Source organism: Cupressus sempervirens, chromosome 6 (genome assembly GCF_028749045.1).
Source record: "Cupressus sempervirens isolate cs-2001-9-10 chromosome 6, ASM2874904v1, whole genome shotgun sequence".
NCBI classification, from domain to species: Eukaryota; Viridiplantae; Streptophyta; class Pinopsida; order Cupressales; family Cupressaceae; genus Cupressus; species Cupressus sempervirens.
Genome location: NC_143123.1, coordinates 136,652,885 through 136,670,968, shown reverse-complemented (window position 1 = coordinate 136,670,968; position 18,084 = coordinate 136,652,885). Strand labels below are relative to the sequence as shown.

The 18,084-nt window shown below is 34.2% G+C and overlaps 1 protein-coding gene across 3 annotated transcripts in view; it reads right to left on the bottom strand.

Annotated features, from left to right (window-relative positions):
* Positions 1 to 17,221, bottom strand: part of LOC149551598 (uncharacterized) — a 212,635-nt gene extending 195,414 nt beyond the window's left edge. For 2 of the 3 annotated variants that reach the window (XM_089787107.1, XM_089787109.1), the window contains exons 1-7: positions 17,085 to 17,215; positions 16,798 to 16,976; positions 7,708 to 7,746; positions 7,584 to 7,614; positions 7,407 to 7,482; positions 7,067 to 7,249; positions 6,328 to 6,577 (exon numbers count right to left, since the gene is read on the bottom strand). In XM_089787107.1, coding sequence (XP_089643233.1) covers positions 6,328 to 6,577; positions 7,067 to 7,249; positions 7,407 to 7,482; positions 7,584 to 7,614; positions 7,708 to 7,746; positions 16,798 to 16,919 — 701 coding nt within the window. In that variant the 5' untranslated portion in view covers positions 16,920 to 16,976; positions 17,085 to 17,215. Of the gene's footprint in view, positions 1 to 6,327; positions 6,578 to 7,066; positions 7,250 to 7,406; positions 7,483 to 7,583; positions 7,615 to 7,707; positions 7,747 to 16,797; positions 16,977 to 17,084 lie in introns of all 3 variants that reach the window. The other variant, XM_089787108.1, reaches the window with a different exon arrangement.
* Positions 17,222 to 18,084: the final 863 nt, after the last annotated feature.

The window sequence follows — 18,084 nt, the reverse complement described above, 5'->3', positions numbered from 1 at the left end:
ACCAAGTGAATATGACTTTGCTTGATACATTTCATCTCATGACCAATAGGAGTTTCTATTCTCGGTAGAAAATCAGTCATGTCCATGTGTCCAATCTTTGTGTCTAACACGTTGTCAAGAATGGATGTGACTTGAGATGGAGTTGCATAATCCAACTCTTTGTCGAACTAGTATTTCATTTTGCCCTTACATTTAGATGGTGAGGGCATCTCTTGTGCTTGTGCTACAACACAAAAATCTCAAAACATAAACACATCATCAAAGGAAATCACCATAAAGGTTGATTCTTGATCAACAACGAAGGTTCGAGTATGGATTAGATACTTTGTAAACCCAGCGAAACAATCTCAAAAAGGGACATCATACATTTGCAGTGGATGAAAATGGAAGGTGGAGTAAAATGAAACATGACCAAGTTCTTGGGAAAGAACTTGCAACTTCTCCAAAAATGAAAAAAAATTGAAGACAAGCACACAAAACACAAAAACAAACTTCAAAAGAATGTACATTTGGCAAATGACTCAAACAAGTCAACAAGCAAAGCGCTTCAACATGCAATTTCGAATTTGGAGTTTGGGAAAAAACCAAAAACATGAAAATGAACCATTTCATCATTTTTAAAGGAAAAATACACTTTCCATGGCAACAAAATCAACAAGTGTAAATCATCAAGGTAAAATATGCATAAAATCAACAAAATAAACACAAATTAATTAGCAAGAAGGAAAATGTCCACTTACATGATGATTATGTGCCAAAAATGAAGGAGGGAAAAGCTCCAATATTGAAAAATTCTCCAGCAATGTTAGATCTTTTCAAAATTTGCAAGAGAAATTCACAAGGGGCAGCAAATGAGGCATTTTTTAGGCACAATGCCTCAAACTTCCAATGTTTTAAGCAAATGCATATTCATGGGATGTTTTTGGAAAAAAATGTAGAATTCCAAGTGCATTACATGTAATGGTTTTCACTTTCAAATGCAAAAACATGACCCTTGGTGTAATGCAAATGGATGAATATACCAAAATGCCTCTTCTCCAAACAAAAATGTGAACTAAAATGACAAATTTAAGGCATTTTTTGCCAAAATGTGCCCTTGAATGGAGTCACAAATGACATTTTTTGCATTAAATCTCAACGTTTAATGCTTGGAAACACTTAGATTTGCAAAAACAACCCTAAAGGAGAAGATTTGAAGAAATTTCATGGAAGAATCCAAGCAAAATCACTAACAACGTGGTCTTGGGGGCCAAATGCATGAAGTTTTTTCAAAAATGGATTTTGGAAGATCAAATGCATGTATTTGAGAGAGAAATGCACCTTTTGGAGGTGTATGCATATATTAAAAATGCTACATGAAGAAAAATGCACCTTTTAGAGGCCATTACATGTTTTAAATGGGCTCTCCCTATTGGATACAATTGTTCAATTGTGTGTTGTCTTTGATGTTACCCAAATGTCATATCAGTTATCAGTCAGAGTCTACTAAGCTCAATTGGTCAGCAAGGCAAAAGACAGAGTCTACCGAGCTCAGAAGGTTTGCAAGAAAGTTTACAGTGTCTACCAAGCGTTCTCAAACTTTACCTTGTGCAGACAGTTGTTACCGAGCTTTCAAGGTTAGCAAAGGAAATTCAGTGTCTACCGAGCTTACTCGGTCATCAAAGGAAAATATGGCAGAGAACAGTTCTTACCAAGCTCTCATGGTTAGCGAAGGAAATTCAGTTCTTACCGAGTTCACTCGGCAGTCAAAGGATTTTGCAAAATTTGCAGTGTTAACCGAGTTGAGATGGTTAACTCAAGAAATTGTTTCTGGAGCAATGTTTATCGAGCAGGGTCGGCCAATGAAGGATTTCATTGTTTTGGGAAATACAGTTTATTTGTTTAGTATAATATTTGTAGTCGACTGATGTATGGTTTATTGGTAAATGTAACTTGTGAATGAGCCGACTTGATAATCTGAATGGTATATATAAGAGGTCAAGTTGCGAATTCTAAGTGTGATGGATTTGATGTGATATGAATGTGAAGGACGGCTGATTATTATGAGAGTGAATTTTGAAGGATGATCAGAGATCATTGAGGAGCAGAAAAGCTATATTTGATCAAGGAGGATCTAATGGTGCAGAATAGAGATCTGTAATCAGCAAATTCAGTTGCATCTTATTCAGATCAATTCATTGTTACTTTCTAACCACTGTAGCAGTGATTCCAAAATCTCTTAACAGAGTTGGTTTAGCAACCATTTTGTAAATCCTCTAACAAGGTGACAGTTTAGTTGAATTGTTCTAAAGACCTCTAGCAAGGCCACTCTTAACAGGGTGATTAAATCCTCTAACAGGGTCACACCTAACAGTGTGTTTTGTAACCTTTAACAGAGTTGGCTCCTAACAAGGCTCACTTCAAAAGAGTGAAAATTGGTAGCTAGTTACTTGGTGGTTTTTCCCATATTGGGTTTCCACATTAAATCTGGTGTCTCTTGTGTTCATCTTATTTACTTTTATGCATGTTAATAATTGTGAATGCTTAAAGATTAGTAACAAGTTAATCTACCGAGTTACAGCATTTTTGTGAATGTTTACCGAGTGACAGCAGTAAGTAACTTGTTGAGATCTAAGATATTTGTGGATTTATTTTTGTGGTAACTGATTCACCCCGCCCCCCCCCCCCCCAGTTACTACATCTATAATTCCAACACTTCCAAGGCAAAAACACACATTTTTGGTGCATATGCATATAACACATGTAGCTCATCGTTTTTATGTCATTACACATTTTAAGTGAGTTTACATGCAGTAGCATCAAAAGGGTCCACTTTTAAGTGATTTTACACATTTTAGTGATTTTTATAAGCACGTTTCAATTTAGTTTTGATAAAATATTTACTTAAGTGGGACATAAATTATATTTGCATTATCATATTAACAATATAATGTGTAAATATAATTTAATAATTAATATTTACTAAAGCATTTAATTAAATTGAACTATATAGTTAATATAGTCACTTAAGTGAAAAATCAAAAAGCTAACCCAACTTAAAAATATAACATAAAGTGCACTATAGTTACTTTAAGTGAAAATTTAATTGATAAAGTAACTTAAAAACATAACATAAAGTGAATTTCAATTATATTTTGTAAAAAGTGAATGTCAAATTAAAAATATAACATGATATTTTTATTAATTATGCAGTTGCATCAAAAAGGTCCACTTTTTGGGCACTAAATTGATCATATCTTTTGACTAACCACTTCAATTAAGCCCCAAGTTAGATCAAATCGAAGGGAAAACCGAAAGCAATGATCTAAGCAAAACCAAAGGACTAAAAACCAAGAAACACAGACTCAAAAACGAAGAAAATGATGATGAAGGCCTCAAAAATCAAGCATAGGCTCGACAATCAAAAAAAAAAGAAAAAGACTTGACAAAAGCCTTCCGTAAAAGAATTCGCTACATGAATTGGAGTTGATTGATTGATCAATGTTAAGCAATCAAATAACAAATTCAACTTAGAGAAATACAAAACTAGTTTGAAAAAGTTTTGTACTGTTACCTGCATTTTGTCATCAATGTTAAGCAATCAAATAACAAATTCAACTTAGAGAAATACAAAACTAGTTTGAAAAAGTTTTGTACTGTTACCTGCATTTTGTGGTGACAAAATGCAGGACAACAACGTCCATATCCAGTTTCAATCTCTTTGCATGCATGGATATTGTGTGCAGTACTAAGGATTTTAGCAATGTTGTAAAACATGGTTTGACATCCACATTCTATGTTTGAAAGCCATTATTGAAAAAGAGTATGCTCTTGTACCTGCTAATTGCATTTTTTTGTAGGTATCCAGTAGGTAGTTATTCAATGTTGGGGTTCCAAGTTACGATTAGGGCACAAATTTGGGCAAAGTCAAAATTCTAACCTTTAACTTATTAAAAGTCGAGGTTTGGGAAAAAATTGAAATGTTGACCAAAATGGGAATATTAACTATTAACCTCCCAACTTTATGGCTTTACTTCTTCACAATAGGAAATGTTAACTATTAAACCTTAAATTTTCAAAAGTTATGGTTTGGGAAAATGTTGGGATGTTGATCAAGGAGAGGGAATGAAATGTTGACTCTTACCCATTAACTTTTCTCAAAGTTAGGTTTTATTTTTTGAATTTAAATTTTAAATTTTAAAGAATTTAAAATTAAACCACCAACTTCGAGATAGCATAACTTTTGACTCACAATTCTGATTTTGGAAATTGAAAATGCTGGACGGGGCTGGGAATGAGACGAAGACTTTGTAATCACAACACCATCCAAGATTTGATATAATAATGATCATTTTAAAGTTCAAGATCATATGTTCTATATGTGCATCTAAATGCTAGAAGCCTAGATTCAATTTTCTTCAAAAATGTCTTTAACTGCAGTTTGTGTCACCTATCCTTTATGTTACCTATGTTAGCCCCTCCAACAATTTTGAAGTCGTTATGAGGCACACACTTCCTAGTGCCACCTATCCTTTACGTTACCTATGTTAGCCCCTTCAACAATTTTGAAGTCATTATGAGGCACACACTTCCTATTTTATCTTTCATTTTGGCATGGAACTACTCCTATTATCAAGCATTATATACTTCATCAACACTCACCTTGTCTCTAGGTGTGTTCTTGAATGAAACTTTGAACCCTTTTTGGTTCATACAATTTCCTTTTAGTGAGGTATGTGCTTCATCTCTAGGAGTATTTGAATACATGGAACTTCCTCCAGCTTCGGTGTCTCACTATTCTAGAATACAAACCTTTCTGTCGTAATCCAATTTCAAAACTTTACAAGCAGCAATTTAGTGCATTCAATTGATCAAGTGCTCAAACTTTATAATCCTACAATTGTTAGGAAAGTACCAAAGGATGACAAGACAATGTGAATCAAACAATATTCTCAAACATGTTGAGGGTGGATAAATGTAAATTTTAATTTAAAACTTGACACAATACAAAAGTTTCATATGGGTACAAACCACACACACATCACTTAAGGCACAAACATAATATAACACAAATAACTTAATACTAATGCTTAGCTCCTTACAAACATTGATGAGATTAAAACTAGGCCCCTTACAATCACTAAATAATTACCTCATTTTGAAACATTATTAGATGACAACCTAGTATCCATACTAGAATACCAAGAGTCAGAACATCAGAAGTCACGTAATGAACTCCATCCCTCAGTTATACAACTCTACTTCAAAATCTACAATGCCCTTATCTTCATTATAATGTCAAGCCAAAGCTGACCTAGTTGTTTTCATTGATCTCATCTCATTCAGTAGTTCTTCAACATGGAAAGTTTTATGATCGATAAATCCCATTAATTGCAATTGAGTCCCACTTAAACTCCATGGGCTCCAAGAAGTTGGTTTGACCATTTGATGACTTCCGATACTAACAATTTTTTTTAAAACAAAGGCTGAGTTCATTCGGTGGGTTGATCTAATTTGCTACATTCTTAATTTGTTTTGATTGGCACTCAGTGAAAACTAGCATTTAATAATCGTCCCACAAAATATCCATGCTCGTATCATTCCTTGTGTGGCTATCTACATTTTGTTTCCATTGACTTGCCCTTCACCATCTGTTCCCAGTTGCTCTCCAAAGGTGTCCAGGTCCCAGGAGTATATTGATGAATCCAAATCTGATTGCAAAACACTATTTTCATAAGATGCTTCTTCCTAAGTAGAGTCTAAATGCATGGACTTGCTTGAAATGCATGCTAAAACCAACTCAACATCAGTGTTGGAATATCTGCTTCCAAGTATTCCATTCATGAAGAATCACTGTCTGCTTTTTCAGCAGCCTAGAACAATGCAAAAGTAACACTTGCATGAAATGTTTGAAGTTTTAAGTTAAAATTGTGTACTCAAGCTATACTTCAATGTCTTCATGATATCAATCTCCAGCCCATATGCCACAAGAGTGAAGTGACCAGTTCAACTCTTCCCAGTCGCCATGCAAGGAAGAATTCCCAAGTGAACAGTGTATATGGTCAACATTCACCCAATTCTGAATATATACACCACACTGTCATTTTTGCTGACATAAGCATAGTTATTTCAGTCAAGATTTACAAAATTACTCAAGAAATGCAGATAGAGAAGCCCACAGTTATAAAACACATAAAAGTAAAGAATAATATGAAGTAACACGGAGATAAGATTATCCTACCCTCTCTTTCAGTCCAAAAGACGCTAATAGTTATAAGACACATTACAACTCTCAAGGCTATGTTGTAAAGAAGAACATGAGGTAACACGGAGATAAGATTATCCTACCATGTCTTTCGGTCCAAAAGAGGGATTAGACCCACCAGAAGCTCCTTATCACTCGTGTGCTTAAGATTATAAAAAGTTTCTGCTAGAACAGGGTCCCTGTTTGCAACCAAACTTCTCATCTCAGATGCCTGTGCTGTACTGACAGCACCTGACAATACCATCAAATCAATTCTTAGTAGAATCTCACTAAAAATTGATGGGGGATCTCCCTTAACTTGGGATTTATCCTTGTTTGCAAGGTTCCATGCACCTGCCAAAAAGTCATTCACACAACTTGTGAATAAGCTGATCCATAAAATCGATATAATTTGCCCATCTTTTGTAGGGCTAAAAACATAACTTCTCAAATTCATGCATTTCAAGCATTGCAGATGTAAGCATGAGAAATTTACAAGATAATCCATCATAAGCCATGTAACACTAAATAGTCACATGAATGAAAGAGCTAAAATTGTAAAGACAGTGAACTTCAACTCAGTGCCTGCCCCAAAACTCAGTAAGGAAACAATCAGAAAGAGGAAAAACAATTATTGCATAAAAAATATGCTTAACACAAATATAGCGTGCATCTTCAATTTTGTTGGCAAACCATATCTAAAACATATAGAGCATCTAAGAATTTCATCCCACTAAACACCAAAAAAAATCCCAATTAACAGTAGCACTGACAAGTATTTGCATACATATCACTGGAGAATAGGAAACAAAGTAATTGTGATTATAAGAAGAAAATAATTACCTCCAGCCGTCGCCGCAGTCTCCATCAAACTGAGCTTTTGTTTTAGGACTTCACACTCAGCAGCATTTGACTGTGATTCTGCCTCAAGCTGCCCCAACCTAGCAAGCAATAATTCTTTTTCTCTGCGAACTCTTTTGAGTTCCTCCATAGCCACAAGCCGTTGTTTGTTCAAGTATAGGATATCTAACAAAGTAAAACGTGTCAGAACTATGGGCTATATTAAACAAATAATTTATACAGCTTTGCCATCATTGTTAAACATGCAAACGTTACTAGCCAGGATCTGTGAACTACACAAACCTTTTTTAAGTTTCTTGTAAAGCTAAGATAAAATACTTACTTTGTTGTGCATCATTAAAAAGTTTCATGATATCATTATTTGTTGACGATCCTTTATCTGAAGATAGAAATGGAGCCTGGATAGAAGTTAGCAGAATCAGCTTAAGGAATGAAATAGCAACCCTATGTTGCATAGAGAACAAAAAAAGAAAATATGATATACTAATTTTTAAATTACCTGAAGAATATCTGCACTATTCCCTTCAAATCTGTGTAGAACATTTACATGCCCACCAAATGCAATATTAGTGAAGAACAAAAAAAGGTACACAAAATAATAGGTATCAGAGCATTGCAATTACTTGGAGAATAGTGAGAAGTCTCTGCCATTTTCGCTCCCCCTAAACAAAGGATAACAGTAAGCATGATTAGTCATCTTGAAACTAAACTTTCCACTCCCACCATTCAAGAATGGGTATAAATCATAATAGATATATCATGTGATTACTAAAGAACAGGTAATTAATAATATCTTTAACAAATTCAACTCTAAAACTTTATTTAACCTATTGTATAGTTCTATCATTCTGTAGCAACATTGTCCATTTACTATCAAGAGTGCTGACTTAAATTTCATTTTTTCTCAAGCACTTCCACATAAGAAAATTTAAAATTCAAATTCAACTCTGTAAAATTGTAGAAGTAAAGAATAAGTGGTGCAAATTCAATTATTGCAGATCAATGTCCAAATTCCAACGCCAACCTGTATGCAATGCAATAAGTAAATGTAGCAAGATACAGAACATACAGAACACGCAAACTACAACCCTTGATTCATGTCCCATATTTAATGGGAAACTATAGGACCAACTTCATTACCTGAAATAGAAAAGCATAAAATCATCTGAACTCCACAAGTCCAATCCAGGTAACAGGCATTGACAGATTAAAACCTCATATATACAATACAGGAATCGCAAACTCTTTTTGTCATGTTAGAAAGAATCTTTAGTTCAAGATTCATAAAGTACAGTACAGGTATTATTTATAACCAATCACTCCCTTGTCTCCTGTTATCATCTGCAGAGCTTATCATTTGGGCCTGGTTATCCATGTTTTACTAAATATGTTTCTCACTGCATTAAGTATAGGAGCCAAAAAAATCATTGCATTCTCCTTTCCTATGCTGTCTACCCAGTCTGCAAGTAAATTTGCTTGTTATCTTGGTTCTTTTTGCCTTTTGATAATGATGTATGCAGAAGCAGAGTATACGATGGAAATTTTAGTCATTTCAAATGATTATAAAGCCAATAGACTTGCCCAGGAAATATCATTTGCATTTTTAGAGCAGATACAGCAGGGGAATCAAGCAATCCAGAGTCAAATGAAGGTGAACAATAGGCAAGTCATGCAACAAGAATAAGTGAACTGGCAAACATGACAAAATTGAATGATCAGGGGATGTTTAGCTTGCATGGATAGTAAAATTGTCAAGCCATAACACAGCTTAAATCACATTTAACAACAAACAACTATTAAGCTATAACACAACTTTCTTTTATCCATGGACTATACTGTGTTACCAGTTGTTCTCAGTCTATTCCCTCTCTTTATATTGCTGTTCTGACAACTAATTCTAAAACTTTTGTTTCCTCTTCTCCCACCCTGTTGTATCCCATTCTTGTGTATAGGTGTTTTCTCTTGATTGTGTGGGCACCTCTCCTACTTTTCAATCTCCGTCTTTGCTACCCTAATGCATTCCTGGATAAATTGTAGTTAACATTTGTTATCAAGCATGTAATGTGTGGCATTTATCTTTTGCAGTAAAAGGTTGCTCCTTCAAAGTGGCATGTAGACAAGTTAGTTGCATTTACAGACTCTGCACATAAATTGCAGCATTTTGGTGAAGCTTGCATTTCCCATTGCATCTGGATTTATGTTACTTTATTCTAAGTTCATGTTCAATACAAAACAAGGCAAGACGTGGTTTTTAAGTAAACAAAATTAAACTCTTCTAGCCCTCAAGGAATAGAAAACTGAAAATTTTGAATCCCCAGAATTGTCTAAGGAAATATCAAATCCAAGATGTCCAAAATGGCGTGCTCTCATCTCTTTGAAAAGGTTCAGCTGAGTCTTCTAGAAAAATCTACTTTAACCTCCTCAAAGCTTCTAGAAGTACATAATATTTAATTAAATGACTTTATAATATTTTATTTATAATTTCATAAGTCACTTTAAGAAAATTTAATACAGTAGTTTTATAATATTTAAATTATGTCTACTTAAGACACTTTAACTAAATTAATCATAATAAAGTTATCCTTATTATATTACTTTATTGGGGACAACATTAATAATTAGTAATTTGATTTTTTCGTTGCAATTGCCCACCTTAGCCTGCAGGGCACAAAATAGGGTTGGAAACTCTACTAAATGATCACATGGAAAACAGGGCCTGCTCCTTCTTATCCATTTCTGGATGGGATGAAAATGCAGTTGATCATTGCAGCCATCAAAAGCAGTGTAATACAAGGGATGTGAATCCCACTTCCAAACCAAAAGTCTATTAATCACATTAAACAACAAATAACTATTAAGCTATAACACAACTTACTTTTATCCATAAATTATACTTTGGTGCCAGTTGTTCTCAGTCATATCCCTCTTACATTGATGTTCTTACAACTAATTCTGAAACTTTTGTTTCCTCTTCTCCCTCCCTCTTGTACCCCATTCTTGTGCGCAGGTATTCTCTCTTGATTGTGAGGGGACCTCTCCTAATTTTCAATCTCCAGCATTGCTACCCTAATCCATTCCTGGATAAATTATAGTTAACATTTGCTATCAAGCATGTAATCTGTGGGATTTATCTTTTGCTATAAAGGTTGCTCCCTCAAAGTGGCTTGTAAACAAGTTAGTTGCATTTCCAGACTCTGCACATAAATTGCAGCATTTTGTCTTGTGAAGCTTGCATTTCCCATTGCATCTAGATTATGGTCCTTTATTCTAAGCTCGTGTTTAATACAAAACAAGGCAAGACGTGATTTTAAAGTGAAACAAAATTAAACTCTTCTAACCTGCATAGATAACTAAAAATTTGAATCCCCAAAAGCCATTCCAGGCAGATTAGAAATGCATATTAGGACTTCAGAATGTTTCCCTTTCTCAAAAGCTTATATTATTTGCTAACGAGGGGACCAAAAACTTTTGGAAGCATTTCCAAGATATGCATTAAGGTCCTATTAGTTTCTAGCTGCACTCCAGGAATTTTCAGTGCTTTAACTCAAATTTTTAGAAGTTTTATAATGTTTCTCATTCTGATACCATTTAAATGAGTTTCAGGAAATTTTAGCCAATTCTAGTGACATTTCCCTGTTACCTTAAGAATCCTACCCAATGTTTCTAAACTAACCAACTATGAGCGTAATTAAAAGGCTTGAACTGAATAATGCACTACATAGGTAGATAAGCCAATTGGTATCCAGAACATTTGAAATTTGAGAAAATAGTGTGCAGACATTTCAATTTTAAAATAGTAATGACAACTATCCATGATGACATTATGTAAGTGAAATATTTCAATTCCAGAAAATTGAACAATGAACATTAGTCGTTGGAAGCAAGGTTTGTCATATTTCGAGATGGGAGGATTAACCTACTGAATTGTAAGCAAGCACCTGCTAACTACGGTTGGCAAATTTGGTTCCTCTAGAAGTCAAAGTACCTGGAATAGACACTAAACTACAAACCTCTGGATAGCTAAAGACCTAAATACCTTGAAACTCAGGATTCCCTTATATATGTCATCTATAACTGTAGGATTGTGAATAAATGAAAGTTAAGTTACCTAAAAATAAGCTGCTATGATGAATGAATGAATGTATGAAAAAATTTAATAACATCCGTGAGTCTGAAGCAGCCTACGAAACCAACTAAAATAGCATGCACCCAAGAATAGGGTGCAAAAACCTTAAACAATTTGAAACTTCTTTAAATGTGCTCTTCAACAGTGAATTTTGATCACAAGGTTTACAGTCCTGTCTAGCTGTGTTTTTTTCAAATATGATACTTAAATTGTCTGCTTCTAAAAAAATACACATAGCCGGAGCCAATGTCATTGAATGTTGGGCACTCCATGATAAAATCTCACTCTATGTCCAATTACTCCCATGTTGCTAAATAAACATATTCTCTCTTCTCATTCTTCCTTGGGTATCATCCGTCTGTTTCACACCTCAAATGGAGAGAACTAGTCCTAAGTTGTGCTATAAGAAATTTTGCTCTCCATTTAATATTCGCTCCTATGTATGTTTTCTCCACATGCTCTCTCACGGGGTCAAATTCTTTGATATAGAAGGCTTTTTTGCGCCCATTTTGTTTTGACCATATGATGCTCCTAAATTTGTCCCTCGCAAACTTTTTTATTTCTTCATTGTTATCCAAACATCCATGCATATTAACATTCCACTTTTTCATTCATTTGTCATTTTGCTTGATCCAGATGTTCTTTCTTCTATCTAGTCTTTCCTCCGTGATCAGGTTAGGAAAATGGTATCTTTACATACTTCGAGTTTTCTTTAGATAGCTTAACAATTGAGCCATTATTTAGCTCCTAAAGGGAAGATGCTTGTTTCTACAAATAAGATCTCATAAGGGACAGCAGTTTTAATTTTGAGTCTATTTGATGATTAGATGTTTTTGGGTTCTCTCTACTTGCCTTCCTAAATTGACATGCCGCTGTCCCAAATCTCACACTCGTAAAGGATCACTAGGGTAACCAAGAAACCAAAAAGCATCTTCTTGGTTTCCAATCCCATAACTCTAAACTTGTGAATCTATTTTATAAGGAATAAAGCACTTGCTAACCTCCCTGAATCTTTTTTCTCTACGCATTTCCCGAGTTTGTTGTGAAAATTGATCCTAAGATACTTGTACTCATTTACTATTTCTAAAGGATTGCCTTTGAAAAATAAAAGTGTTTTGCTTTTTCCTAATTCTTTTCAAAGAGAAGATCATCACTTTGGTTTTGCTATTGTTCACTTGCATGCCAACCTTGTGACAAAATATATCAAGCACCTTCAAGTGTTCCTTTAGTCCTATTACAAAGTAATTGGTAAATATTTGCTTGTTATCAACAAAGACCGAGAGGTCAATATATACAAAAGAATAAAACTATGTTTCCTTGGGAAATGATTGTAAAGAATAGAAACATTCTATTTTAGCTAAAAGAAAGCTACAGAAAGCTAAAATATAACCATAGACTAACTAATATTAGAAACATTTCTCCGCCACCAAAAATAATAGAATTTGAGTAAGGCTTGGTAGTCAGTGAACCAGTTTTGACAATGGGTGAAATGACGAGAGGCACCTGAATCAATGTACCAGGCAGATGACTTTACATGATCTGCAGGTATTTTAGCCATGAAGGCATAAAAGGCAGATTTCGTCTACTCATTGTGCTTTGCATTGTTCGCTTTGGGCTGCGAACCTAATTGCTTAGATTGGGCAGCTAAGTGTTTCCAACATGCAACCTTCATGTGACCAAACTTGTGGAAATAGTTGCATTGAATGTTCTTCTTTCGGCAGCCTTCTGAATCTGGAGCAGAGGATTTCTGCTGAGAAGACTGTTGAGACTTGTTTTTATCCTTTTGAAAGGATTTAGCAGCAAAGGCTTGCTCTGAGGAGGTGGAGTTGGAACTGCTACCGAACTGTTGTTTCCACCAGTCTTGCTAAAGCAAGAGTGTGCAGAGATGTGTAAATTTCAGATCAACACCAGAAGAAGTGATGTTGAGAGTCTCAATAAAATGCTCATTGGACTTGGGTAAACTCTAGAGAGTGATGACTACAACGTCCTCTTCCTCCATCTTTCGACCAATGGAAAGCAACTGGTCACGAATTTCATGAATCCTATTCAGGTGAGCCTGGAGCGATGTTCGCTCATCCATGATAATAGAAAACAAAGTGTTCTTCAAGAAGAAAGCTCTACTTTTGTCAGAAGTCTCGTGAGAAGAAAGCTTTGCTTTTGTCAGAAATCTAATGAAGATGTTTGAGATGTGCCCATATCTCGACAGTTGTCTTGTTGGATGAAATCTGAGAGAGTTAATCATCAGCTACAGATAATTTGAGAAACATCATTGCCTCCCGATTATTCAGGTTCCATGTGTCCAAATCAGTACTAGGGGTAGTCGGACGCTATGTAACACCTAGAACAATCTAATCAATATTTCGATATTCAAAAATTGCTATTATCCACTCCTTCCAAGTGCCATAATTCCGACCATTGAAATTTGAATTGCTCTTGAGCAGAATATTATTCAAAGATGCCATAGCATGTTTTTCAATAAAAAATGTGAAAATCTATAAAGCCATGTACTTTGAGGCAAAAAAATAGAAGACCCAAAAAATTTGAAGGGGTACCCAGAAGAGCTCAAAAAACCCAGAAAGAATATGTTGTCGATTTCTAGATCCATTGGCTCAAAATTTGAGGCACAAAAATCGAGGCACCCATAAAAAACAAACGACAACCCAATTGAGATCTCGAAAAAACCACCAAAAGTCTATAAAAATATTTGATCTAGTAGAAAGAATTAGGGTTTGAACAAAAATGGTGGAAATGTGTAGAAAAAACAGACAATAGCTGCAAAAAAATGGACGTAAAAAGTAGATATCACAGAAAATAATTTCAAAAAATATTGCTCTAATAATTTCGAACAAGAAATTATAATATGTTTCGAAAAAAATCAAAGAATTGGCTCTGATACCATATAAGGAAGTAATTGGTAAATAATTGCTTGTTATTAACACAAACTGAGAGGTCAATATATACAATAGAATAAAATGATGTTTCCTTAGAAAATGATCATAAAGAATAGAAACATTCTATTCTAGCTAAAAGAAAGTTAAAGAAAGCTAACAGATAACTACAGACTAACTAATATTAAAAACATTCTAATATTTACAATAGATTACAAATAGATAACCATTAACTAATAATATAAGTTTATCTATTGTCGTAATAAGTTCATTAAACATTCTAACAATTAAAATGAAATCATCTGGACAGAGTAGTAGTTTTATCATATTTTTAGCGAGTTGAACCCCATCACCATTAGTCTTGATTAGTCATTCTTCTAACTTATCAATATATAGCCCAAATAAAGTTGGTGAAAAGGGGCACCCTTGTTTGACACCTATATCATTGTCAAAACACTGTGGCATTCCATCTATAGTTATAATTTTAGCCTTGACCTGCTCATAAAGTCTATGTACTGAAACTCTAAGCTCAATAGAAATTTTCAGTTCTTCCATTCTATCCCAAAGTTTGTTAATGGTACAGTGTCAAAGGCCTTTTTAAAGTTGACAAAGCAGCAAGAGGCCTCGTCACCTTGAGAATACCATATATTTTCAACCAAGAATCTAAGGGTAACACCATGATCCATAGTGGAATGTTTTGGTTTGAAACCAGCCTGCCCCTTAGCTCTTTTATCTTCATTTCTACCCACCTTCAGATTTTGCATTCAACCGTGCTATCAAAGAGCTTCCCAGGAGGGGATTAATCATGATAGTGCAATAATTGACAGATTAGTTATGTTGCCACTTTGGTGGAGAGGAATCACGATGTTGGTCATCCAATTTTCTGGAAAACCCTCTTCACTGAAATTGTAGAAGATATAATTGATATGAAGTGTAAAGAAATCATGTACTATTTCAAATGTTCAACTTCCAGCCCATCAATACTGGTGGGCTTTTCCCCCTGCCAACCTCTTTATGCCTTGGACGATATCTTCAATGGTCAAAAGTTCAATTGTGACACTGGTTACTAGAGGTCTATGCTTATCCTACGCACACTCATATAGTTTCTTTGCATCTTCAAGCCATTGGGACCCTGTAATTCTATTTATCTATTTGCTTCCTCTTTTGTTGCAACTCTTTCCCAAAAAAAATGGGATTTTTTTTCAAGAGTAGTTAGCTCCATCCTTCCTATGCTCACATATTTTTCTTTTTCACCCCTTTACAAATTTCCATACTCTTTCTTGTTTTCTTTACTCATTTCTCCTCTCAATTTTTTTTCGTTAACTTGCACTCATCATCTAGAAAAGTATATGCCTCTCTTTTGGGTCTAAGTCTTTTATACTCATGTAACGCCTTGTGAACTAGAGGTAATATGGTAACTTTGCCTACAAAATGTTGCTATGTGTAATCAAATTCATACTCAGAAATCCTAATAAATCGTTTTGGTGCATCCTTGAAGATTTTCTTATTTTTCTTAAGTCATTAGGATTTTACCATGCGAGGGTGCTTTCTTTTGCTCAAGATGAATTTTCCCTCCCTACTGCTTGTTTACATGAATGGTCAATTTGGGGTCTGATTTGAGCCCTATTGGGCATTCTCTTATCTCTCCCTCTTTTACCTTGAGATGTGAGATTAAGAGCATTTAACATAATCAACAACACTTTGTTCATTGTATGTTTTACAAGTGATGTTTCCTGAATTTGGCCACATTTTCATACCATCGCATATGACCATGTCGTACAAACTGCATAAGCCCAATAATTCTGCCCCGTCATGATTAGCATTTCCCTTGCTGTCTTGTGAAGACCTTTTCCAAAATTGAACCTTCTCTTCTCCTAACCAGTGAATCACTTCTTTCTTTGTAACTTCTCTTCAACTTGAGGGCTTGATTGTTATCTATTCTAGCATTAACATCTCTTATTATTACGACTTTGCCCAAAGTATTAAAAACAGAAATGTCCTTTTTTAATTATGTGTAAAGGACTTCCGGATCTAAATTCCTCTCCTTATATGTTTTTGGGCCCTTTGGAATAAAGTAACATGCTGTCATTTATTGAAACTTGATTTTCTGTTATTTTCAGCAATATATACTATTTCTTTGAGTCTTCTTTCTCTATATTTATAAGCCTGCCCTAAGTTTCGTTAATTGAAACAGTAATTTCTCCAAATCCTTTGCCACTATCAGTTCTTTTATTCCAAACCGAGACATTTTTTAATCCCTCAAACTCTGAAACTTTGCATCTGTCATGTTCATTTGCCTCTTGAGAAAGATAATGTAACAAAAATAATGTGATGGATATCTCGGAATTCAGGGCATTAATACCTACACAGATGATTCCAGAAAAAACACATGAAATCACTTTAATTGAAACATCTTGGGGACGGATCACTAAACAGCTGCTTCACTTCCCACATGGAAATACTATACATCTCAGCTTAAGGGTCATAAATACTATATATTTAAGCTCAGTTTAGGGTTATGTTACATCTCTTTATCTATGGTGAACCTCGCTAAAACACATGATGCCTAAAACATAAGCTGATCTCAGCAAGTAGTGCAGTAGCCTTTCAATCAGTTCATCAAAACATGAACAAAAATAAGAGCAATGATCTCAACAAGTAATTCAGAGCATTAAATGCAGAAAAGGCGGAGGACTTACTTAGAACAGGCGGTGACATGGACTTTGTTGATCCGATTGCGATGACATCGGAGGGCATTTGTGCCGACCAAATGCGGTTGTTTTACGGAATTTGAGAGTGCTGCTGAAAAACTAATGTTCATGGCTTCGGGATGTTTGATCAAGTCTCTGTCCAAGTTCTTCTAAATCGTTAAATTATCCTGCATGAATTTTCAAATAGATTTTTGAGAACAACTTCTCATTTGGATATAGATTAAAAAGGAAAAAGAAGGGAGTGTGTAGGAAAGTAGCAAACACGGGTGACCCACCTGAAATGTTTGAAATTTTACTCCCTGCATTTTCCTGAGTCACGGGATTGCATCGATGAGAGGTGAGTGCTGAAAGTGAATTTGTTTTCGTCTTGGGGATGTTTCATTTGAAATTCATTTATTAAACAAACTACTTCATTAGGATCGGGAATATCCGGACTAGTTTAATACGAATTACTTGCTTTCTTATAATTGAATACTATATCAATTTTCAGGCCAATATTATCGAATCTTATATGAAGAATTTAAGAAATAAAATCATTAAATAGTAAAATATTTTACCCCAATCATTAATTATAAAGTAAAATATTTCACTCCAATCTCAATATTACAAAATTATAGCCATAAGTTAAGAACCTGCTTTATAATAAATCATAAAATGGATCTTTAAGTTAAGAATCTATTTTATGATATGTTTAAATCTAAAATAAATCATTAAACTAAATGTTGTTTGATTTGAAGTAATTATAAATAAGTTATGAAAAATTATACTCTTTATAAGAATAAAAATGTATATTTGGTTAAATTAATTAAAATAATAGTAAAATATGTATTTTAAAATTAGAAAAAAATAAATAAATTATAATTATGGAATTTTTTTAACTTTTAAATTAAATCTAAGATAGCTATGCTTCATGAGATTTATGACTATAACTTAGTAAAATGGAGACATATGAGATGGGCTCATCTATCTACAAATTCAATTCAAATGATATAATTTTAATCTTTTTGTTGCAAACTTGTTCTTTTTTATTTTTGGATCTTTTGTAGGCATAGCGAGTTTTTTCAAAACCTATAACTTGCAAATAAAAGAGTTTGTGGTAGTAAGGAAAGATATTAGAACTTTCTATGTTATGCATGTAATGTGACTTGTTTCCTTCCTTTCGCCTTATTCAAACCTCATTGATTGATCTAATAATTTTGATAAGGTTGAGAAACAACAAGCAACAAGTAGAACTCATTTGGTTACAAAAATGTTAAGGCTTTTGAACTTTGGTGA